This window comes from Alternaria alternata (assembly GCF_001642055.1).
Source record: "Alternaria alternata strain SRC1lrK2f unplaced genomic scaffold CC77scaffold_24, whole genome shotgun sequence".
In the NCBI taxonomy this organism is placed as follows: Eukaryota; Fungi; Ascomycota; class Dothideomycetes; order Pleosporales; family Pleosporaceae; genus Alternaria; species Alternaria alternata.
Genome location: NW_017306213.1, coordinates 253,602 through 276,326, shown reverse-complemented (window position 1 = coordinate 276,326; position 22,725 = coordinate 253,602). Strand labels below are relative to the sequence as shown.

The 22,725-nt window shown below is 51.9% G+C and overlaps 7 protein-coding genes across 7 annotated transcripts; 4 read left to right on the top strand and 3 right to left on the bottom strand.

Annotated features, from left to right (window-relative positions):
- Positions 1–167: 167 nt before the first annotated feature.
- On the top strand, positions 168–2,019 carry CC77DRAFT_1065798 (ClpP/crotonase; the record flags this gene model as incomplete). The annotated part of the gene is made up of 3 exons (XM_018528839.1): positions 168–564; positions 612–706; positions 754–2,019. The coding sequence occupies 3 exons, from the start codon at positions 168–170 to the stop codon at positions 2,017–2,019; spliced, it is 1,758 nt and encodes a 585-aa protein (XP_018381159.1).
- Positions 2,020–2,956: 937 nt separating this feature from the next.
- CC77DRAFT_945735 (hexose transporter-like protein) lies at positions 2,957–4,912 on the top strand (the record flags this gene model as incomplete). The annotated part of the gene is made up of 6 exons (XM_018535036.1): positions 2,957–3,167; positions 3,214–3,393; positions 3,444–3,705; positions 3,760–4,337; positions 4,390–4,568; positions 4,643–4,912. The coding sequence occupies 6 exons, from the start codon at positions 2,957–2,959 to the stop codon at positions 4,910–4,912; spliced, it is 1,680 nt and encodes a 559-aa protein (XP_018381158.1).
- Positions 4,913–7,291: 2,379 nt separating this feature from the next.
- Positions 7,292–8,950, bottom strand: CC77DRAFT_1012886 (GTP-binding protein-like protein Obg; the record flags this gene model as incomplete). Its single annotated transcript, XM_018523798.1, has 1 exon — positions 7,292–8,950. The coding sequence occupies one exon, from the start codon at positions 8,948–8,950 to the stop codon at positions 7,292–7,294; it is 1,659 nt and encodes a 552-aa protein (XP_018381157.1).
- A 325-nt stretch (positions 8,951–9,275) lies between these two features.
- Positions 9,276–10,350, top strand: CC77DRAFT_945775 (NAD(P)-binding protein; the record flags this gene model as incomplete). The annotated part of the gene is made up of 2 exons (XM_018535042.1): positions 9,276–9,636; positions 9,683–10,350. 2 exons carry the CDS (start codon positions 9,276–9,278, stop codon positions 10,348–10,350), a joined length of 1,029 nt encoding a protein of 342 aa, XP_018381156.1.
- A 3,188-nt stretch (positions 10,351–13,538) lies between these two features.
- CC77DRAFT_1065794 (hypothetical protein) lies at positions 13,539–14,999 on the top strand (the record flags this gene model as incomplete). The annotated part of the gene is made up of 1 exon (XM_018528838.1): positions 13,539–14,999. The coding sequence occupies one exon, from the start codon at positions 13,539–13,541 to the stop codon at positions 14,997–14,999; it is 1,461 nt and encodes a 486-aa protein (XP_018381155.1).
- Positions 15,000–16,911: 1,912 nt separating this feature from the next.
- CC77DRAFT_946122 (hypothetical protein) lies at positions 16,912–19,408 on the bottom strand (the record flags this gene model as incomplete). Its single annotated transcript, XM_018535061.1, has 4 exons — positions 16,912–18,099; positions 18,150–18,207; positions 18,258–18,530; positions 18,579–19,408. 4 exons carry the CDS (start codon positions 19,406–19,408, stop codon positions 16,912–16,914), a joined length of 2,349 nt encoding a protein of 782 aa, XP_018381154.1.
- Positions 19,409–19,531: 123 nt separating this feature from the next.
- CC77DRAFT_998692 (UBC-like protein) lies at positions 19,532–20,954 on the bottom strand. The gene is made up of 4 exons (XM_018536540.1): positions 20,843–20,954; positions 20,699–20,793; positions 19,934–20,622; positions 19,532–19,885 (listed from the first exon to the last, which is right to left on the bottom strand). Exons 1-4 carry the CDS (start codon positions 20,905–20,907, stop codon positions 19,799–19,801), a joined length of 936 nt encoding a protein of 311 aa, XP_018381153.1. The 5' UTR covers positions 20,908–20,954; the 3' UTR covers positions 19,532–19,798.
- Between the last annotated feature and the right edge of the window lie 1,771 nt (positions 20,955–22,725).

Genomic DNA, 22,725 nt, shown 5'->3' with positions numbered 1-22,725 from the left:
TGAAGGTAAACGCGGGGAGCTTGGAGATGCCTCGGTTTACCAGACCTACCCCAACATTCTACCACGACCATTCCAACCTGGACCGAATCATCGCGATGTGACAATTCCACCGTCGCTCCATTTCTGGGGCTTGAAGACACGCTTTTTTACACTCGGTACCTATCGCAATGGCCGGTGACGACCAAAAGGTCGCGCCAAAAGACGCGTCGACGTCATCCGAGACGGCCAAAGACCGACTCGCCCAAGTCAGCTCGCACATCGCCCCGAACACGCCGAAGCGACGAAGACGCAAAGCCGCAGACTCAGATGCACCTGCAGATTACTCCGACATTCTCGGACAGATTGCGACACTCCGCAAGATCGCTGCGACGCCAGATACAAATAACAGGGGCTACCTGAGGCAGAAGCAGGCGGGAAAGCTATGGGTGCGGGAGAGGGTGGAACAGCTGCTTGACCCTGGCAGCTTTCAAGAAGTAGGCAGTGTGAGCGGGACAGTCAAATGGAAGCAACTCGGGCCAGTGAAAGAAGAACCAGAAGAATATGTGCCCTCGAACAACGTGCAAGGTATGGTCATAGAGATGATACTAAGAAAATGTATTCACAATTGGCAGGCTTCGGGCGACTACGAGGTCGAAAGATTGTATTCACGGCTGATGACTTTTCCATTCGCGCCGGACATGCTGATGGCGCCCTTATGGAGAAAACAGTAAGCTGGTTGTAACACAGCTAAGATACCACTACTAACGACTGTAGATATACATGGAAAAACTTGCTATTGCGCTGAAGCTACCCATTGTTAAACTTGTCGACGGCTCGTCAGGCGGCGGCTCCGTCACCACCATCCGCTCTACCGGCTTCTCCTACGTCCCTCCGCTACCTTCCTTCGCACAAGTGGTACAACAACTCAACATGGGTATACCGAACCTAGGCGCGGTGGTTGGACCGGCCATCGGCTTAGGAGCGGCTCGCGTGGTTGCCTGTCACTTTTCTGTCATGGCCGCCGACATTGGCTCCTTGTTCAACGCTGGCCCTAGTGTGGTGAAGAATGCGACATTCGAGGAGGGCCTGTCGTTCACAGATCTTGGTGGGCCAGCAATGCATTGTACCAACGGAACTATCGATAATCTGGCACCGGATGAGGCAGGCTGCTTCGAACAGATACGAACAGTTTTGGGCTACTTACCTGATTGCGGTACGAAGCTGCCTCCAGTAATTGACTGCTCTGATCCAGTCGACCGAATGTCGGAAACCCTCCGATCCATCATTCCGCGTTCTAAGAATCGCATGTATAACCCGCGCGCTATCATAACCGAAGTCGTGGACCAAGATTCATTCTTTGAGATCGGCGCGCTTTGGGGTACCACAGCCATTGTTGGCCTGGCACGGTTTGCAGGCAAGCCAGTCGGGATCGTGTCTCTAAACTGCGAACAGAATGCTGGCGCGCTGGATGCGTTGGGGTCGCAGAAGATCACGCGCATGCTGAAGTTCCTGGACGTCTTCAACCTTCCACTCATTCAATTCGTCGACGTCCCAGGTTACGCAATAGGAACCGTAGCAGAGCGCACTGCAACCATGCGGCACGGTGTCACTCTTGCTGCAACCTATTACAGCACAACCATGCCCATCTTCAACGTCATCGTACGCCGTGTCTACGGTGTAGCAGGAGGCATCATGCTAGACTGCCGCGACCCTCGCATGCGCGTTGCTTGGCCATCGGGCGTGTGGGGCTCCTTGCCACTCGAGGGCGGCATTGAAGTCGGGCACTCGTTCGAACTCAAGGAGATTGAAAGAAAAGAAGGTAAAGAGGCGCGGGACAAGCGTTATACAGAATTAGAGAACGAGTACAAACGATTGATGAATCCAGTCCGCACAGCGAATGCGTTCGGTATCGAGGAGATTATAGACCCGGCATATACGCGACGAGTTTGCTGTGAGTGGACAAGTCATATGTACGAGAGCTTACTGCCAGAGCGGATTCAGGAGCGGATCGCAGGGAAGTTGCAGCCTTCCTTCGCTTAGGCAATCGGATGTGTCTTCGAATCCAAGTGCTTCTAGAGCCGATTTCTCAATGCATACAGTTCGGTCTTCAATCCATACCATCACCTGTTCAGACACCGGTTTCTTCCACACCGAGATTGTGCAATTATAGGATAGGGGACACGTTTTCTGGTACTCGTTACTCCTACCTCAAGTATGTTGTCAGACCACGGCTTACCTACACCGCACTTCACTCCATTAAACCTATTGCACACGCGACATTCAGCCCCACCGCGGTCCGTTTTCCAGCGGCGCGGCAACTTCTACTCTATTGGTACCAATGTCGCGGTACCGAGACTTTGCTCGGTGAAGTCGCGCCAGGCTGACCATTTAGGGCATCGCTGAACACGGTAAATCAGGCTGCTACTGGTAATATACCCCCCTTGGCATAATATCAAGTCGAAAATACCCAATTAGGCAAGGTGGCTACCATGCCGATGTTTAGATGCGTCTCTCGACATCACAAGCATCTGGAAGCTCCTAACGTCCTATTATATTGAGCATACATCACGCAGCCGAATGCTTCATCTTACCGTTACGCAGATGCGAAGTAGCAAAACACATTTAGACGTGTGTGGCGTACAAACTTTATGGCTGTATCACCATGTTGTGAGCGAGTCTTGATTCGTCAAGGGTGGACGTCTTATATTACCACCAACATATGCGGGGCAAAGATCAATGCGACCATACCCTGTCGCCTTGCCACAGCCCGCTCGTTTGCATCGTCTCACTTGCATCCAATCTGATGATACGAATTATGATGCGCGGCACGAACCTGGGGTATATAGAACTAACGGGCACGCCCGCACGTCCCGGACGCCCATCAGTGCTAGCCGCCACAGCTTCGTCGATCTCGAATTAGCGACGATATTACACTGTACCACTGATCTCGGCTCAGATTTGAAGAGCGAAACCAGGGATGGCGCCTGTCGGCGCTGCCGCCGCTGCGAGGCAGGCAGAACCAGTATTGACGCGCATCGTTGAAGAGGACCAGATACCGTGGCATAAGAAGAGAAACTTGCGGAGGCTGTATGCGCTCTTGTTGCCGACGTGTATTGGGATTGAGATGACGTCTGGCTTTGATTCGCAGATGATCAACGCGGTGCAGATTGCACCGACATGGCAGATATGTGAGTTCTGATCACAACTACGGGCCTGCCCTTGCTAACGACCTAGACTTCAACGAACCACGAGGAGTGCTTCTCGGTATCATTTCCTCAGCATACAACCTAGGTGCGCTCTGCGCTCTACCACTTGTGCCCTACGTGAACGATAGATTTGGGCGACGATGGGCAATCTTCCTAGGCTCCTGGATCATGGTTGTCGGGGCGCTAGTTCAAGCTTTCTCAATCAGCGGTAGGGCAGGAAATGAAACAGACGCTCGGAAGTCATGCTAACAGTCATAGCTGGCATGTACATTGGCGCCAGGTTCATCATCGGTTTCGGCATACCATTCTGCATCATCGCTGGCTCGTCTTTGATGGGTGAGCTTGCGTATCCAAAGGAGCGGCCGATCATGACTTCTCTCTTCAATGCACTCTGGTTCGTAGGTTCGCTCATAGCAGCAGGAGTATCGTATGGCACTCAAAGTCTCAATGATGACTGGGCCTGGCGCATACCATCGCTTCTTCAGGCCGCTCCGTCATTACTCCAGATCGTATTCATCTTGTAATGACCCCCTTTCGCTCACCTGTCATTTTTCAACTCTGCTAACAGCCCCAGCATGATACCCGAATCACCCCGCTTCCTCATCTCTAAAGACCGTCGTGAAGAAGCCTACCGCACGCTGGTCACCTACCATGCAGAAGGCGACAGCTCTTCGCACTTTGCCGCTGCCGAAATGGCGCAAATCGAACACACAATTCGCATCGAACTTGAGCATTCGAAGCGCTCCTGGCGCGAGATGATCGCCGTTCCCGGTCTACGCAAGCGGGTCATTATTGGTTCTTTCCTGGGTCTCTTCACCCAATGGTCCGGCAATACCTTGCTGAGCTACTATCTGAACCAACTGCTAATCATGATTGGGTACGACGATCCGGGCTTTGCGGGGAAAGTGAACGTCGGACTCAACAGCTGGAACCTGTTCACTGCAGTGTCCTTTTCGCTATTGGTCCGACGCTTTCCACGCCGAAAGATGTACCTCATCTGCGCGACCAGCTTGTTGTGTTGCTATGTTGCATGGACAGTCGCTGTGCATCGTTACACTGCTACAAAGAACATTGAGCCAGCGAGGTTGACAATAGCGATTATCTTTTTGTATCAGGCATGTTATAATATTAGTTATAATGCACTTACCTACAGTGAGTTTCGACGAGAGAGTGGTGACAGATGGTGATGCTAACCGCGTTGCAGCATTTCTAGTCGAATTGTTCCCTTTTGCGCAACGTACCAAAGGCATCACCATCTTCCAGTTCTTTAGCAGAACAGCAGTCTTTACTACAACCACCCTCAACCCCGTCGGACTGCAACGCATACAAGGGCGCTGGCTTATAATGTACTGCGCTTGCCTAGTATTTGAAATCGTCTTCATTGTATGTGTTCCTCTGCTCATCTAGGCTCCATACTTCCTTCCAAGACGTTTCGTTCACTAACACAACAACTATAGTACTTTATGTTCCCCGAAACCTATGGTCGCACATTGGAAGAACTCGCATTCCTCTTCGAAGATCATGCGCGAGCTGATGAGGCGACGACGCATGTCCAGAAGCAGATGGAATGGTCGGAGAGAAGATGGAGTCGGATAGAGGAGCGGATGAGTTGGGAGATGGATGTCTTGATCCCGACAGTAGCGCAAAGTGGCCGGAGAGAAGAGACAAGGAACGACAGTATACTCCATTCACAAGACGTGATACGACGACATGATATGATGAGATAGACAACGTATCTAGTGAAGCAGTTCAGGACAAACTACACTACAACATTCACGATTGATCATGTTCTTGGAAATCGACCATGTCGACGACTCATCACTCGAGTTCGTAGCTGTGCCTTCGTGCCCGCAGTAAATGTAGCCGTATGTTTGCAACACACCCTCGTCTTACCTACCTTGGATGACCTCCTCCATATCCCCGCAATTCATGACGAGCCCTGCCAGGATTATCGTGAAGCGTACGAGATGTGTGTGGACCTTTGCAACCACCCGAATAATAGCTTTAATAATCTATTACTGGAACCGGAGGAGTCTGTTCATGAAGATACTTAAGAGGATCCGGACGAGCAGGCGTTAAACAACATAGACGCGAAGTAGGATGAGCTCGCCTGCAATCTACCCAACCACACTAGTAACAATGTTAACGCTTTCGACATGCTCAGTCGCCGCCCTAAGGACTAAGTTAACTAGAGTAGCTGTGTAGGCACCTAGCCTGATCTAAAAGACAACTAGTGGAAAGTTTATAAAGCTGACTACCCAGTTGTCTCACGCGATGACGGGCCTATCACACCATACGAGAAACTTGAAGTCAAGCAACTACAGTGCCCCCTAAAGGCACGATAGAGTTAATGCCTGCACCAAACTATCGCCGTCCAGAGACCGAGAAGCGCGACCTCGTTCCTGAGATCTCAGATATCAGCTTCTACCCAGTTGGTTGCGCTTTGGGCGGAGATGAAAGAAGGTTCAGCCTGACGGTTACGTATTCGTCGCGGAATGTTCTGTAGGGATCGTTGCGCGCATGAAGAAAGACACACAGAGATATTGATTAACAACTGTAGCCAAAGAGAATCAGGTCTCCAGCAGACCCAAAGGCACATGCTTCACCCTCAAAGTCAGACAAGAAGGCGAGGCGACAACGAGCGTCAGCGAGTTCGTCGCCTCCGCCAGCCGCGCAGCGGCGCCCCCCAGAGAAGATTAGCATGGCCCCTGCACTAAGGATGACACGCTCAATCAAAGAGAAGCTGCCATTTTTTTGCTCTCGATCTGGCGACTGAGACGATGTGATGATAGGGTCTGAAAGGTTCACAGAAAATATTGCTGCCTATAAACGGCTGTGAAGCAATGTCTGCTGCAAACGGTTGATATTTTGGTATGTGAGAAAAGGTCGCTAGACCCTTGCGCAGCAAAAAGAGCGCAAAAAGAAGACTTCCACCCGACTCGAACACGAACTCTGGCACCACAGCAGGGTCAAAGGAGTCAGATCGAAAGAGCAAAAAAATGGTAGCTTCTCTTTGATTGAGCGTGTCATCCTTAGTGCAGGGGCCATGCTAATCTTCTCTGTATCGTTTCAAATTGACCAAATGCCCGAAGGCGAAGGATAGCAAAATCTTGTGGTATATGACCACAGCGAGCATGGGTGGCGCTGTTGACGCTGTCTGAGGCTCGTGCGCCGTGCACAGCGCAAAAAACTGGGTCGGTGGCGGGTAGGTAATCCGAAACCTGAAAAATAGGCTAGCCTAGGACTCCTGATCCGAATAGTCTTTGGGCGACCGGGGCGTCCACGGATTACTAGGGTCCTGGAATGCTGGCTATTATAGGCGGGCGCAGCCCGCCTATAACAATCACAGCTGGAGGAGACATCGTCTACTGTCACCTAATAATAGCATGTCGTATGATACCCAGGAGGTATTCGCCATCTCTTGTTCCATTTGACACTGGATACTTAAACCGATGTATTCAGCAGGCTGAGAGGAATAGTTTCCGATAGCAGGTCGGGTACCTACGTAGTTGTCGCTTCGATCAGATCGGTCAAAACTGCTAGACATGCAATTAGCAGTTTGCAACGTCGCACAAAACAATCTCGATGTCCGAATCGTCTCTTGAAGTTCTCTAACAATAATTAGTACTTTCTTGTGCATTCTCGGCCCAGGTCGTTCCAGCTGAAGACGCCAGGTCCATATCCTATTGCGTGTGTGCGAAATCAGTGTATGTCCCACATGCAGTTCGTACAGGGACAGTTCTTGTTAAGCGTGAGAAAAGGTCTCGTACTCTGAATCGGGACGAGATTTAATTTAAGAAGAGCAGAGCCTGCAACAGAACCTGGGTATTGTCGGAGAAGATGCGATGGTGCGAAAGATGACAAGACAATGGTATGAATTTGATGTTTACCCCTCCACCCCACTTGCACTTCGCGAAACTGGAAGGCACGTCACAAGCGCGATTGCCTCGCGCTTGCCGAAACAAAGTTGTGACCTGTACGCAAGGAATGCGATATCCAAAAATCTTCTGAACTACATATAGCGTAATTCGTATCCTCAAGCACATGTATTTCAACCAAGACGCGAAACAGCCATACGAGGAGACAAGGGTATCATTGCTACACATCTACTCCTCCAACAAGTCCATCACCAACTGCGGAATGACTTGTACACCTTCGCCCTGTATCGCGCTGATCGGCACAGCCTGTACGTTGCGCCGCCATGCATGCTTGCGGTTGCTAGGATGAGGTTGCGCGCCCTTGCTCACATCTGCCAAATATACGCGAAGAGCCTCAAAGTTAGCCTGCGTATCCGGCAGGTCGGCCTTTGTCGCAACGACAAACCAAGGCTTCGACGAGATCGGTGTGGTAGTCAGGAAGGGCAGAGGCTTTGGCGACGGGTCCAAGTGCGGTGAGTCAATGAAGTCAGACGCGTCACTAGGGGGCGTGCTGACACCAGCGGGTCTGTATGTCACCGTCCTACGCTCCGTCTCCGCATTCAGTTCCTTGCCGCGTAGAGTCTCGTACTCAGACACTTCTCGCCAGAGCAGCTTGAGAGCAGCTACAGCGTCACCAGCAGACAAGTCGATGACGAAAGCGAGCACTGCGGCGCGTTCAATGTGTCGCAAGAAGCCTAGTCCAAGCCCTTTGTCGAGATGCGCATCCTCGATGAGTCCTGGTACATCTGCAATGGTAAAGTTCTCGCGCAGTTCTCCATTTGGCCTGCGCGATCTGACAAGTGGTCGTCCTTTGTGGTTGTCCAGAACCACAGTGCCAACGTTCGGCTGAAGAGTGGTAAAAGCCCAGTTGCCGACTCGCGCACGGCTATTGCTCAAAGCTCGAAGAAGCGTACTCTTTCCGGCATTGGGTAACCCTACTAATCCCAAGTCGGCCAGAATCTTCAATTCCAACTGCAGTGAAATCTTCAACCCCTCATCCCCCCGCGTGGCCATCTTAGGCCTGTTGTTGAAGGGAGTCATGAAGTGTGGATTACCCAAGCCGCCCATCGCTCCTGCCGCTATCAACATAGGTGTCTCCATGTGCTTGTCCAAGTCCAACCACATGGGCGCTTCTGGTTCAAGGGCCGCAAGGTGCGATCGTCGTGGCGGAGGAAGCTTAGGAAACTTGATCCTGCTCAGTTCTGAGGCTATAGTCCCAGGATAGACCAGCCATCGGTCTCTTCTGTAGCTTGGTTGCCCCTCCTCCAACTCTTCCGCATCTTCGTTTTGCTGCATTTTCCAGTGCTCTTCCTCCATTATCGCGACCGGATCATGTCTTTGCAACTCGCGCACAATGGTCCCTACCGGCACCGTGATCAGGACGTCGGCCCCGCGCTCGCCACCTTTGACCTTGCCCTGTCCATTGCGTCCTCTGCCAGCCTTGATTTGTCGCCGACGAGCAAGCTTGTGTAGCGATGTCTCACCACGGACTGCTTGTATGTAGATGTTTCCTCCGCTACCACCGTCGCCACCATTTGCAGGCCCTTCTTCAATATATTTCTCGCGCAAGAACGAGACGCAGCCGTGACCGCCGCCACCAGCTTCAACAGTCAAAATGCATCGATCGGCAAAAGGCGTAAGGGCATAGTCGTCCGCTGCGGGGTCTAGTCGCGCATTCGGGTGAGCGTCGGGCTGCTCAGCAGACGTAGAGTTGCATCTGAGCTGGATCGGAAATCGTTTACGAAGCGGACATCTGCGCGCAGCCGAGGCAAGTGGCACCTGGAGAAAGGCGGGATACAGGAACGGCGTCAGCGTACCGCTTAGGCTATGCGGACGAGCGAACGACATGCGTTAATTGCGAACGTGGCGTGGTCGGGAAGAATGTTCAGTATCATGAATTCCACACGCATAGAATCGCGTCGCGGGACTAGCGAATGACGGCCCCAGATCCGATGATCTGCATCACGCTTGTACAAGCTAGTCCAACATGCCTCGGTATCCAGCATTATTTGAAAGTACATATGACTTCTTGGACCAGCTATACGTGAAACAAACATTCAGTTGTTGGCCCAACCTCCATCGCCTTTTGACTAGACCCCACTCTCGTATCATCCTCAATCCCCAATCCGCCCCATCCTCAATAACATCTCCGCCCCAATCACTAGCCCCCATCATGATACGCTGTGCCTTACTCACCCTGGCATCAGTCATGCTCAGAGTTGCCAAGCCCGAGTACTTCAGGTTGGGTGGGAAACTTGGTCTTTCTAGCAGCCAGCTTGTAACCCTCCATTGGTACCTCAAGTGGGCGCTGCCACTATGGGCCGTACTAGACCTCAACTCGGTACTCAATCGTTTTGCCGAAAGACGATGGATTTGGAAGACGGATAAGAGTATTTGGGATTGGAAGCGTGAGGTTGCTGTGGTGACAGGGGGCTCCGCTGGCATTGGGGGTTGCGTGGTCAAGAAGCTCACCTCTCATGGCATCAGGGTCGCGGTTCTAGACGTTAGCCCTCTGTCAGAGATCTTCACCAAAGGTCCGTTGCGGCACACAACCGCCATGTTTCATACTAACCAAGATAGATGAGCTTGCCCTCGTACGATACTACAAATGTGACATTACGTCGCGAGACAACATCCACCAAGCGGCGGAAGCCATACGATCCGATTTGGGTTCACCAACTATCCTTATCAACAACGCTGGCATTGGTAACGCGTGGACTATCAAGGATATCCCACAACAGAATCTGAACAAGATGTTCGACATCAACCTTCTGAGTCACTGGAGTACTGTCCAGGAGTTTCTGCCAGACATGCTCGCTAAGAAAAAAGGCCACATCATGGGTGTCGCAAGTCTTGCTTCCTTCGTTGCTTTGGCCGGTGCCGTTGACTACAGCTGCACCAAGGCGGCGCTCCTGGCTTTCCACGAAGGATTGACGCAAGAGATCAAGCATCGCTACAAGTGCCCGTCCATCCAGACCTCCATCGTCCATCCAAATTGGACCAAGTCTGCTATAACGTCGCATGAGGCCATTGCGGCGGGGCTGAAAAACGTTCGCGCAAAAATCCTACAACCAGAAGATGTCGCCGAGGCCATGGTGGACCAAATTATTCAAGTGAAGAGTGGACAGCTGATTTTGGGCCCAGCGCTATCTCCTAAAATCAGGGCACTGCCTCTTTGGATACAGGAGCTCATTCGAGATAGCCAGGCCTACGTCGTCACCGGCGACGGCTCGACAGCGAGTGGCTAGGTGCATGAACTGTTCCTTCGAGTCGATGATGACACTGGAGCGCGGCAGTTACGAACGGTGCGGTACGGAGCGCACCCGTTCCAGCCGCTTGGGGCCAGGATCCCCAACGAGAATAGGGCAGGTTCGACTAGAAACACGGTGCCGCAATCTGGACAGCTTCGTTGGAATTTTGCCGCCCAGCCGAATCAGCAACACAGACGCCGTCAAGGTCGCTGAGGTTACAGAGGTCTGCGCCACGTCAATACCGGGGTCGGCAATCAAATCGCGCTTCTTCTGTCACTTTAGCGAAGTCGATAGTTGATATTTTGCGCAGCACATCATGGGTATGCGACAGAAATGCGACATCTTACTATGTTATATTCGATCGGGCGGCAGATTTCCAAAATGCGAACGATTGAGCGCCACAGCCGGGTTCTGAGCTAATCATAGGTGATGCTATGAGTATTCTCGGGGTTGTATGCAGGTATCATCGACTCAGCCCCATGTTCCTACAGGGACCATGCAAGGTACCTCACACCAACCCTAACTCGGCCCGAACAAAGTGTAACCACACGAAGGACATTGGTCTTTGCGCAAGAGGCGCGGGACTCAATAGTTATATGTCACTTCTTTGTTCTCTGTTTCATCGTCTCCGGGTAGCTGTTGTGTTACGTCTGCCTCGCTGTTGTGACTCTGCTTTGCTTTCCTCAAGTCATTCGTTTCAGATCGTGTGAGCATGCAATGGGCTGGTTCGCGGGAGCTGTATTCGCTTATTGCACCGCATCTTTGGTAATTGGAAGTAATGTCGAATTTAATTGGAAGAGTGAGTGAACTGTTGCACGCGTTTTAGTTGTACCTACTGACACATCGACGCAGATGCAAGACTCTCTAATACACATATCACGAACGAAAGATTTCCTACATTTCCGCGCCGCGATTTACCCTTTACCAACGGTACAAGTACATTGGAAACAGTTCAGACTACGTCGAGGGTATCGTCATCTCCTCTTTCTTCTACGTCAAAGTCAGAGAGCAGCACGACTTGGACAGTCATCGTTCATGAGATGACTTCCTCTCAACAGCCCGACACCTCGACACGTTCTTCAGTGGCTGAAGCAGGCACACCCGTCAGTGAAAGTAATAATGTGCCTGCGAAAACATCCACTAGAAGCGAGTCGTCAACGGTATTGCCGACCACCACAGTAGTGCAACAGCCAACTGCACTTTCGTCAATCTTTTTGATCAGCTCCAGACAGACTTCTATATCCAGTCACACATCTCCAGGTTCATCTGGAACTGCTTCTTCCATACGCACATCGTCTACTGTCAAAGAACTATCGATCGTTTCAGAGGCCAGGTCGACCGCGAACCCAATATCCTCTACAGCATGGGTCAACACAGATCCATCGCGGGTCTCAGACGTCCAGCTGCCAACAAGCATATCTTCTGCCATCATCTCATTACAAAGCACTCCTTCTAAAAGCCTACAGCTACCAGTAAGCGTCATCAAGTCACAACAGAGCACTCTAGACAGCATCTCAAGCCTGACGGTGTCCGCTACAACAACAAAACAGAGTGCAACTAAGCTTTCCATGCCTGGAACAGCGTTTTTCACCTCTTCGACAACAAGACAACAAGACTCATCGTCTGATACATCAACCGAGGTATCCAATATAGTGCTACCTCTTACGCAGACGTCGTGGGCTTTCTCTCGGACCGTCACTGCTGATGCTATTGCAATCACTACGATTGTAGCTGATTTCTCAAGCTTTTCACAAGCTACGGCGACAAACATATCAAGCCTGAAGTCTCTTTCACCCATGACCGAAGATAGCGCGTCGCCAACCTCCACCTTGACGCTGCCAACGCCCTCAGGTTCTCCAACAACAATCGCAGGACTACCACAGCACTCGGTACTTAGTCTTACAAGCTGGCTGAAACCAAGCTACCCAGCAACCATCGATAGTAGCAGTTTGGCCACCATCACACGCTTGGCTACGCCGACCAGTACGATATCCGTCTCTCAGGCGACCAGTCTTTCTAGCCTAGTGTTGTCAGAAATTTCCCTCTATTCAACGATCTCGGGGTCGTCTCTAGGGTCCATTCCAACCAGCGAAGCAAAGAACAAGAATAATACAGCAATCGGGACAGAATTTGTTCAGTCTAGCAGTTTACTGATCGACATCTCGACTCTCACTTTTGGTGGCAGTCTCACCATCTCTGCATCAGTCACCTTTGGAGATTCTACACTGTCTCGAATCATAATTCCAACGGATAGTATCGTCGCAACCGTGACCGGTAATACAAGCTCGACGGCGTCAATCACTACTATGTCAATACGGGCGACTGGACTGGGAGCTCATTCTGCAACAGAAAATCGCACCGTGTCGTCCTCAGTGGCTCTTAGTACTACGTCCCTGGAAACAAGTGTCCTTCCGAGTGCCGGTACAAATGGATCGTCTCCCAGTACAGTCGAAACATCTTCATTCAGTTCGTCAATCTCCGCCTCTCTTACTCAAATCATCATATCCTCTACGACTAGCCGGACTCTGAGCACTGCATCGTCCATCCAGTCTGTAGGGATCCCAACTGCACCAATTGAGTCGGATCGTAACATTACTGTAACATCGACCACCGCTTCAACAGCCACTACGATGATGTCTCTCTCCTCTTGGTTGCACCCTTCCCTCTCAGCATCTCTTGTTGGGTCGGGTAACATCTCGCTTCCCAGCACCACTCGGACATACACTTCTACTGGAACTGCTGCTGTCACTGAGTCAATTAGTACCTCTCATGCTAGCAGATCAGGCAGTTCACACATGTCTCCCGCATTTGGGTCAATCTCTCCGTCCACTACCACGTCTGCCAGTTTCTCTATTCCCACGTCAGCAAGCCCTACCTCGGTCAGCTATATATATACATCAAAAAGTACGACCATTTCTCTAATCAGTACCTTTGTGACGAAGACAAGAACTCAGAGTTCCATTCTAAGCTCGCGCACAGGCTCATTGTCAAACGACGTTCACAAGGATTCAACACGGACTCCAAGTGCAGTCCATACATCTACCAGCAGTCCTACCGAGACAGTGGTTGCAGCAGCTGCACCTAAATTGACCCCATCGCAAACAGCTGGGGTTGCTTTAGGTAGTACAGCTGGGGTTCTCCTTGCGATCGTCGCAGCGATCTTTGTCGCTCGCCGCAATCATGCGATGCATGCAGCAAAGCACGAAAGCTTGGGATCCTCTGGTGTCTACCCTAAAGTCGCATACTTGTACGATCCTTCGCTTGGTGACAATGGTGGTAGAGATAGCGAAGATGATGAGGCATTAGCCTTCATGTCCGGTGGTGCCAGTGGATTGCTATCAACTGGAAGCAGAACACCTCCTCGAGCGCCTCAAAACTCTTTCGATTACGACTCTCCTAACTGGCAATACAGCGACCCTGGTAACCCGTTCAAAGATCCAGAGGACCCCTTCCTGGACTGGCGAAGTAGTGACGCGATTAATTCACCAAGTGAAACTGCATCTGCTCTTGCTGCTGCGGTCGCAGAGTACGGGGCAGGGCCGCAAAAGCCTCTCCCGCCTGTACCGCTTTCCTTGACGCCTCTCTTTCACGATCATGTCATTCCATCGCCAACTTTGAGTCCTATGGTCAATGGCTGTAGCTTGCGTCGCAGTCACGCACGATCGTCAAGAGGGAGTAGTGTCAGAAGTCAAAGGTCATTGAGAGGTTTCCACGCTTGTCCTCCAACATCTCCTAGTTCAACGAATCACCCGTCAGGCTTACGTGGTCCGCGACGAAGCCTATCATCCATCAAAGAGGGACACGTCGATGATCCCTTCATAGATGCGATAGAGCATGATCTTCTTCTACCAGTGGACGTTCGAACGGAAACACCAGATTCAGTGATGGTTTATGCGCCGGTGCCGAGGACACCAATGCGATCAGCCTTGTCAACAATACTTTCGGACGACCAGACATCCACAGCTTCATTACCGAGTATAGCTGCTGCGAAATCTCTAGCAGGTGCTCAGCCTCGATCAACTGGTAGCATACTCTTCCCTACATCTAAAAATGACCAATATTCGTATGCTTCGTTTGTTTACAACAACACCTTACCACTATCACATCCTGACCGGCCGAACAGCGATCAAATAACCGCTCAGAAGAGATGCTCTTTCTTCTCTTCGTCTCGATCCCCACAGCCGACTTCAGTGCCTCGAAACAAAGGCTGGGAAGAGATCAAACGCACTTCCAATGGCACATCCAGTCTTCACTCACCTTTGCCAACACCGCCTCTTCATAGTTTTGCTCCGCCGCGGCCGAATCTCTCTCCTCCACCTCCTCTCAAGAAACGTTCCTTGATCCAACTCCGCCGCAAGACGCCATTGACTGGTACAGGCCAGCTTATGGTATCGACACGAAATCCTTACCCAGCTTCTTCTACACCGTCGGCAGTGAAGGCAAGCTTCATGTTCAACTCGAACAAGAGTTTTGAAGGCCCACGGATGAGTCTGCTTGCCAAAGTGAACAGCATGGGCGACATGAGAGACGAGGCAGCAAGTCCAAAGAAGAGAAAAGGAAAGGGACTTGGGTACCGCGATTCTGTCTCCCGGAAGGTGGAGATGAGATCCCGATGGAGTCCTTCGGAGGTAGGGAGGTCATTCTGAGCTTCAAATTGGCTCAGGCCACAGTATCGCGTGTAATGTCTTTCCTTCAACTCTCAATCGTTGCTACCGAAGACATGACAGCTTCCGTGTATCTCTGGGTCTTCGATACCATGATCTATCTTTACGACCCCGACTAACACTGGTCGGGACCTGCCTCTACGCATCTTCTTAGCCTTTTTTCCTGAATATCGCTGCATTTATTCATAGCATTAGTAGCACTAGAATCTCCTTATCCTGTGCTACTGCATAATACAGTTTACTGCAGAACCCTTCTCTTGTACATAAGACTGGTGCCGCTAGCTTCTCATCATACATAATACAATGACAGTACCTTATCAACTTGACAATGCCACTGAGCCGAGTTCTTCATGCAGTCTCTCCAACATGGCCAAGATACGAGGCACATGGTTAGCATCCGAAGACTGTCCGGATCATCTTCGCGAGACCGCATACTACCGTGAAGATCTTGCTCCACTTGGTGAATGAAGCGTGCATCCCTTTCTTGCGGTGAGGACCCATATGCAGCCATCTTTCATACCAAATGCTCCACACATACATGCTTCCTTCCCAATACCCCACATGTGTTACCGTGTTACAAGAAATAAACACGCGCAAGCCCTCTTTTGCACTAAAGCTACAAGCAATGCACTCTTCATATGCGCCCCATCTACAAGCATGCCACCATCAATTGTAACCCACCTCATCGTACGACCCATAGCCGAAAGCTCACCCCTCTTCCGTCATCACTCAGTGCAGCCTTTGGGCATCTGCAAGCTCTGCCGTCATGCTAGCCTTAAACCTTATCCCTACATCACGACTCCTACCACCTACCGCTACTGGCTCCCGCTCCCCGGGGCAAGATTCCGGTCGGATACAGCGATCTAATAGGGGGGCGCCAAAGTCAGGGTAATTGTGCTTGTTCCGAGGCTGATGGACTCTAACTTAACCTTGGTGGGTATATGCCGCACACCTGCGTCTTCCCTGTCATCTGCGTCTGTGAGCTGCTGCATGTACGATGGTGTTGCATAGTGTGGAAACGAGATCATGAAAAATATGGTCCAGGGATCGCGTGCCGCAAGGAGAGGAATATGCAGGTGGCTTTTGTTTTTGAATCTCAGCTCGTGTGCGCCTACACACTAGCATCTTGCAGTGTAAGCGCGCTGCAGTGGCGGTAGTGGTAGCGGTGAACCGCGAAATGTTCGAACACCCTCGCGATCGAGCCGCAAAAACCAGGCTGACATGTGGACGGAGCAAACTCCGGAGTCCTGCGATGCACCTGCAGCCTCACCCTGCTTTTCCCAGACTACTTGCCCTATCCCGAGAGCTGCCGTTGAGAAAGGGTGTTCAGCCGAGTTCGACCGACAACTTTGACTTCTAGAAAGGGACAAACGACCTGCATATCTGATGAAACGAAAAAGCAAAAACGGAAACGTCATCCAGCGTTCGCCTCGGCGATTAACAGCAAAGAGGAGATTTGCAATCTTGTATGCAGGCTGATCTCTCGTGTGATGCTCATGGTTCGCATTGGGGTATAATCTAATAGTGTTTGTACATCATAATATCGGGACCGTAAAAGATCTGGGCCCCAAGAAATTCCCCAGCAAACCATCTTCGGATAGCGCGGTATCTGTGCTTCTGGGCACAATGCGGCTTTCTCCGCGTGCTCCCTTGAAGAAGATCCAGAACGTGGTAGCCATGCTTGTATCGCAAAGATCGTTCCAGATCATGAGAGAGCCATCAACGGTCAAGAGCCCAGAGCGAGATTCGCCACACCAACACATGCATCGTCAGTTTCCCCATTGCTCTTCTGGCCATGAGCTTCGAGCCAAAAACAAAGGCGCTGACAGCCACCATTACCACTGACCTTCACCATCGTCGTTTGATGAATCACCAATATGCTGGTAGGCAAGCATCAGGCCATATCTACGCCGCTGCGCTTATTCTTCTTGCGTGCCCACACATCATCAAGCCACTCGTGGGGTCCCTCAATCTCGATGGGACCGGGGCACAGTGGAAGCCTCTGTCGGTGTTTCTTCTCATACTCGCGGATCGCGATGTGACACTCGATTTCTTGCGCTATGCGCTTAAGCAGCTTCTTTGCTTGTTCATGATACTCAGGGAGGGTACTAAGAGTCTTTTCTGCCATGATTTTAGCCTCATTTGCCGACCCTTGGACGAGGCTGAAGAAAATTTGACGCCTGTAGAACTCCATGGATGTATCCTGGGGAGGTGTTAGACCACCAAGCTCGCGTGTGAGAATTAGTGGACTCTCTGTGTAGATCCAGGATCGTGCACCGTGAAGTGAAGTGTGATGTAGTACCTGTACGTCTAGGATGTGGACCTTAGTTGCACCCATGCGGACGGCGTTTAGTAGCTCCTGTCTCAGTCCATTGGCGTCTAAACTCGAATTGAGAATAGGATCGTTGGAGTCAAGCTTGACACTCTGGGTCTCAGCCTTGTTGATGCGAAGGCGAGTGAAGAGTGTGTGAACTTGTCCTGGGAACAAATGAGGGATCGCCTTGTGTCCGTAAACATCCAAAACCTCACAGCCTGACTTGGGCCGAATTTCCACACTCAAGTCAGTCAGCTCGCCGACGGGCTTCTCAGACCGAGCATTCTTCAAGATGCGCTTGATGCGACCAGAGGTGGATTGGTACTTGCACCAGTTACTGGCGAACACATTCTTGCAGCAATCTTCAAGGCAGACGATGTCTTGAAATTCTGGCTCGCGACGATAGGGAAGAAGCGCAGGATTGATGCGATGGATGTAAAGGCCTGGAAATGTCTTCGACACGTCGTGTAGAACATGGGCTACAGGAGAGAGCACGATGATATGAGTAAGACCAGCCTTCAGGTGTTTGCCTTGCATAGACCTGGCTATGCCAAGGATGACGTCGGTCATGGAGGGGTTGGGACGAGGCGGGTCCCATAGCTGCGAACCCGACTGTGCGATCCCCGACGTCAACTCCTGGAATATCTCTTCGACATCCGCACACACGGATTGAAGTGGGTACAGTACCTCTGGCCTGTTTCCAGTGACATCACGGTGGGTGCAATGAGTGGTGTATAGAGCCAGGCGATCTCCATGGCCAAGATGATGCTATAAAAAGTAAGCAGGTGGCTCCTGGGAACTGCAAAATAGTGGCTCACCAAGGCTCCATTGACAACGTCCAATGACCTCTCCAGACAAGCTGTGGTGACATAGTACCTGTGATCAACGTCAGCTGCCATCATCTGCTGCATCGCATGAGCACCGACCCGTTGTCTACCACGAAGATCACATCGATCCCGGTATCAGGCAGAGGTGTTCGGTTGTACAGGACACCCTCGATATCAATAGCGACGCCGAGCTCTTGGTACTCCTCGGTAACAAGCTTTTCCTCTGGGAACAGTCTAATCGCTGCCCGAAGAGTAGTCGGCAATAGTGAGCTTGAGCCTGACACTTGTGCATCGGATGTCTCGTGATCAAAGTCCGTAGGGGAAGGAAGACGCTTGGCAATGCGGCCCATAATGGAGCTGAACTTCTCTCCACTGGATGAATTTAGTAGCTGATGCACAAAACCGTTGGGATCAACGCACTTGCGGGCATTACGTAGCAAGTAAGCCTCGACAGCTTCGTCGCCCGGATACTCTACCGATGAACCTTCCTCGATCCCAACATGAAATCCAAGCGATGTAGTGCCCGTTGGCGAGCTTGAATCTGACGTATCGCCAACACCAGCGCTCGTATCTCCGGTATTCTGGCGACGCAAGAGGGGTAGACCACTTGTGAAAAGCCGCAACTTGGACATACGCCGCTTTGGAGGCTCAGCACGGTGTTCGGGTTTGCTATTCACTTTCTCAAGAGCCTGTTGTGCGCTCATGTGTTCAGCGCCAGCAGCAAAATCAGGAGGCTTGGATGCATGCATAGCCTTGCTCGACAGCATGTCGATCGAGGGCCAGGGGGGAAATTCAGTGGTATGCACGGAACGTACCGGGCCGCCGCTCTCGGGCTCGTCATAGCTGTTGTTGCGCGGAGACGCCATCGAATGTCCTAGGCTTGAGCCTGAGGCTGACGAGCGGCTGTTTCTATTCTTCCGTATTGTCAGAGGATGGTCGCTAGGAGTGCGACTGACGGGAAGAGGTGTTACACTCCACGACCACGGTGCTTTGAGTGGGCGCTCCCAGCCAAACACGGACGACTCGAAGCTATAGTCGAGTGGTAACTCCCAAATATCGCTTTTGATCTCGTCGATGATATCGTCTAGCGGCCCGAACACGTACTGGTCGTCGCTGGAGGTAGGGGTTGACTTACGAAATATTCGCCGTCGAAAAGTTGCTTTGCGCGACTTTTTCTGGATGGTGAGTGGGGGTGGGCAGAGAGGTGCGCGGTCCGAGAAGATACCGCCAGCTGTTATCGTTGTGATCATTGTGAATTCGCTCGAAACAGCAACAAACGGAAGCTCAGTCACCGCGGTGCGCTCACTCTCACCACGAGTTGTCTCCAGAGCGCGTGGTCTCTCAACGCGCAATGACAAACGGAATGGGGATAGATAAGAAGAGTAGCCAATGCGTAAATTGAGATGTGCGTTTGAGACGTAGGCATGATAATGAGAGTCGGCTGAGGTAAGTATTCCAGAAGGAGAAGCGCTGAAATGAGTTGGAAGGTGCGAATGGGTGCGTCAACAAACCTGTGGCGTTCCTGCCCTGGAGAGCACGCTGTTGAACTTCACTTCAAACTGCGTTTCCGTGGAGAGTTTTGTGCTCATGCATTCATACGTGAATCGATGCCCTATAGGTCTTACGCCATAAATTGACAACTACGCCTCACCAATTTGTGCGGCAGCGACTTCCATGTGCTTCTTCATCTGCTCATGCATCTCGTCGTCCGCTTCACGAAAGCGAATCTATCGCAGAAGTAAGCACTGGCTTAGTCAGATATTACTGCAACTTACTATGTCTTCCCCAGCGCCAGTGCCGAATAGGACTGGCTCAGATATACTAGCCTTGACTGCTTTTCTTACGCGATCTTCCCATACTCCTTCCCAGTTCCACTCTCCTGGTCGTCGATTACGTCCAAGTGCAGACGCACCCTCTGGATTCTCCGTCGTGGAAGGCTCAAGGCTAGGAGATGTTGGGTTTGACTGTTGAGATTGCAATACTGGAGCCCGATGCGCCCGCCACGCGTGGTAGGCGCCTGGGTTCGCAGCTGCCTCTAATGGGAGTGAGTCCAATATTGATTCTTCACTAAACGTCGAGCGGATGTACTCTAGCATGCGTACGATGGAGTATTCGGCCGTTGGCTGGGTACCGCCGAGGACACCAGAGGTAACATTGGAGTCGGAACGCATAGGAAGTACATTTGAAGATGCACTGACATCACGAGAATTTGGTACAGATCTTCGAGCTCTTCCGAACCAGTGTGGAAAGCCGTGTCGTAAACTGAACCCTCCAGGTGGTAGCCGTTCCTCGTCTGTTGCACTTACGGTATCCGTGTCGGCGGATCCAGTCGTGTAAGTATACGTGGTAAGTGGCGTGAGCAGCGGGTGAAAGACATCGGTAGAGAAGGTCACGAGGGGTGGTATGGCAGGATAGCTGGGTGGAAAAGATATTTGGAAGCGTAAGACTGCGGGCGCGTATGGTCCTGTCAAACGTGAATAATGCCGGTCTGCAATGACAGGGAACGCAAGACGATCGCCTAGTCCTATGGTACAGCCTACCTTTTCGCACGAATATTACACCAAACCACAGTGACGGGTCGCCAGGTGTGATACTCAAGAAAATGCCATCAAGCTGTGCATAGCGCAGACGGGAGCTGTGCAGAGTTAGGGAACGTCGCCGCCAAGTCATGTGCCTCGACTCACAACTCGACGAGAAGATGCTGCTTCCGAAAAGACGGGAGAGCCGACGCTGAGACGGACAACGGCATCTCGTGAGCAACGATGATGGTTGTTGGTCGTTCGGCTTCTTACAAGCACGGCGCCTGCGACGATGAGAGCCGAAGCGCGTTTGACGCTAGTGCTAACCGATCTGCGCCCTCACCTGCTTCAGTCTAACGCGCTGTCCCACCCTACCATTCGCTGAGCGTACAATACCACCAACATGGCCCTGTATCTCACCAGGTCGCGTATGGAGATGCGCGCAAGGTAGGATCGTAACGACTATATGCTGCTCGTCCAAGTAGCAGTCCGCAATTCGTGGCTGTCTGATCGGATTGATTACTTGTCGGATGCGACACCCGCGTTGAGCAGATTCCATGCATCACCAGTGGATGTGTTCGCAGTAACACTGCGCGCATCCTTCGCAACTGCCAGGTGCCGGACTGCCGCTCAACCCTCGTCGCCCATCTATGTCAGGCCCTGCTCGGGACGTTGTCTGCGGCACTGGGACAAGGCTCTGACTGTGTTGTTGAGACCGATCAGGTGTGCCGGCAGGCTCGCAACGGTCCGGCTGAACGCACACCACCGGACTCACGTCAGAACGCAATACAGGACGCATGACCGCGTGCGCCGTTGGCACCGACGAGTCAGAGCGGAACTGGCTCACACACACCTACAACGTTGCAAAACGTCGGAGTTCGGGACGTGATGTTAGTGATCCCGTCCTGCGACTGCCGAGACATCCTATCCTCAAGCATCAGGATAATGAGCCTTTGCCGTCCTATGCTTATTCTGAGACGCCGTGCCGCGCCTGTGATGATTGATGACCACGTCGTACAGCCCTTGAGTGGAAATGCGCTGGCTCCAGCCAGCTCATCATAGGCAGCCTTACGCGACGGCGTTACATGTCGTCGCGACCGAAGGCATACGAAGCCTTGTACGTAGGTAGAGTTGACGCCGGATCGAGCAACAGGCTGCTGCAGAATGATCGGGCAGCGTCAATTCCGATCGACCCACGCTACCGGTTTCGAGGCTGGCTTTTCGTTTTTGTACACTCGTGCCGACAAGCGCGTGAACACCCCAATCCTCCGAAATCTCTCCAACCCACGCCCTCGTCTGGCATCTGCTGTCATCTTCGTCACGGCGCTATGAGTTATGCTATTGCCTAAGAGCAAAGAAGCATGGTGTCTTTTTCGGAGGATTCCATCAGAGCAATAAGAGGGCCAGGGGGCGTTATCCTAAAGACGCTAAAAAAGGCGGTGGCTGTCTCAGACGCTTCCATCTTTTTGCGAACCCTGTCCTCGCGTGGAAATCTGCAGGCCAGCCTTACATATCCACACCGCCATGACCGCTTAGGCCAGGTTGCGTCGAAACAGCCGTTGTGCCTTGACACCTTTCCATCAGCCAGCAGAGATCGCTGGAAAACCGCGACAGCTCACTTACAACACACGACGGACGCATGTCCGGGCCCACCGGAAATCAAATTGCTGGCAATGCCTAGCCAAGCGGTCTGAACTGGGCAGCAGTACAGATGCTACGTCGCCGCAGATGGGCGCAAAGCATGGTCAGCTGATGGAATTCCTAGGGTTATGATGCCTTGATGACTGATGAGAATGCAATCACGATGTGTGACCAGCAATGACAGATGCAAGCACCAAGCCACGTCCTGCGACCCGGTTGGGCCCAATGCGCAGCTGTGGGAAGCTTCGAAACCACGCTGACCGGACAGGGGTGCAAAGAGATGATACCTGGGGCAGCAAATGAAATCGCCGCACGCCTTAGTGTGCCAGGTTGCGATCTGAGGGACACGAAACGCGCTGTGTCGTCCTGCTCGGCCACTCAAGCGATACGACTCGTGCCTTGTGGCG

What these genes read in the sequence shown, in the direction of transcription:
- CC77DRAFT_998692 (XM_018536540.1), bottom strand. Translation starts at nt 20,907, where the DNA reads ATGCCGTTGTCCGTCTCAGCGTCGGCTCTCCCGTCTTTTCGGAAGCAG. An exon ending in CAGCATCTTCTCGTCGAGTT is followed by an intron (nt 20,794 to 20,842) that starts GTGAGTCGAGGC and finishes AACTCTGCACAG; the next exon opens with CTCCCGTCTGCGCTATGCAC. An exon ending in TGTAATATTCGTGCGAAAAG is followed by an intron (nt 20,623 to 20,698) that starts GTAGGCTGTACC and finishes CACGTTTGACAG; the next exon opens with GACCATACGCGCCCGCAGTC.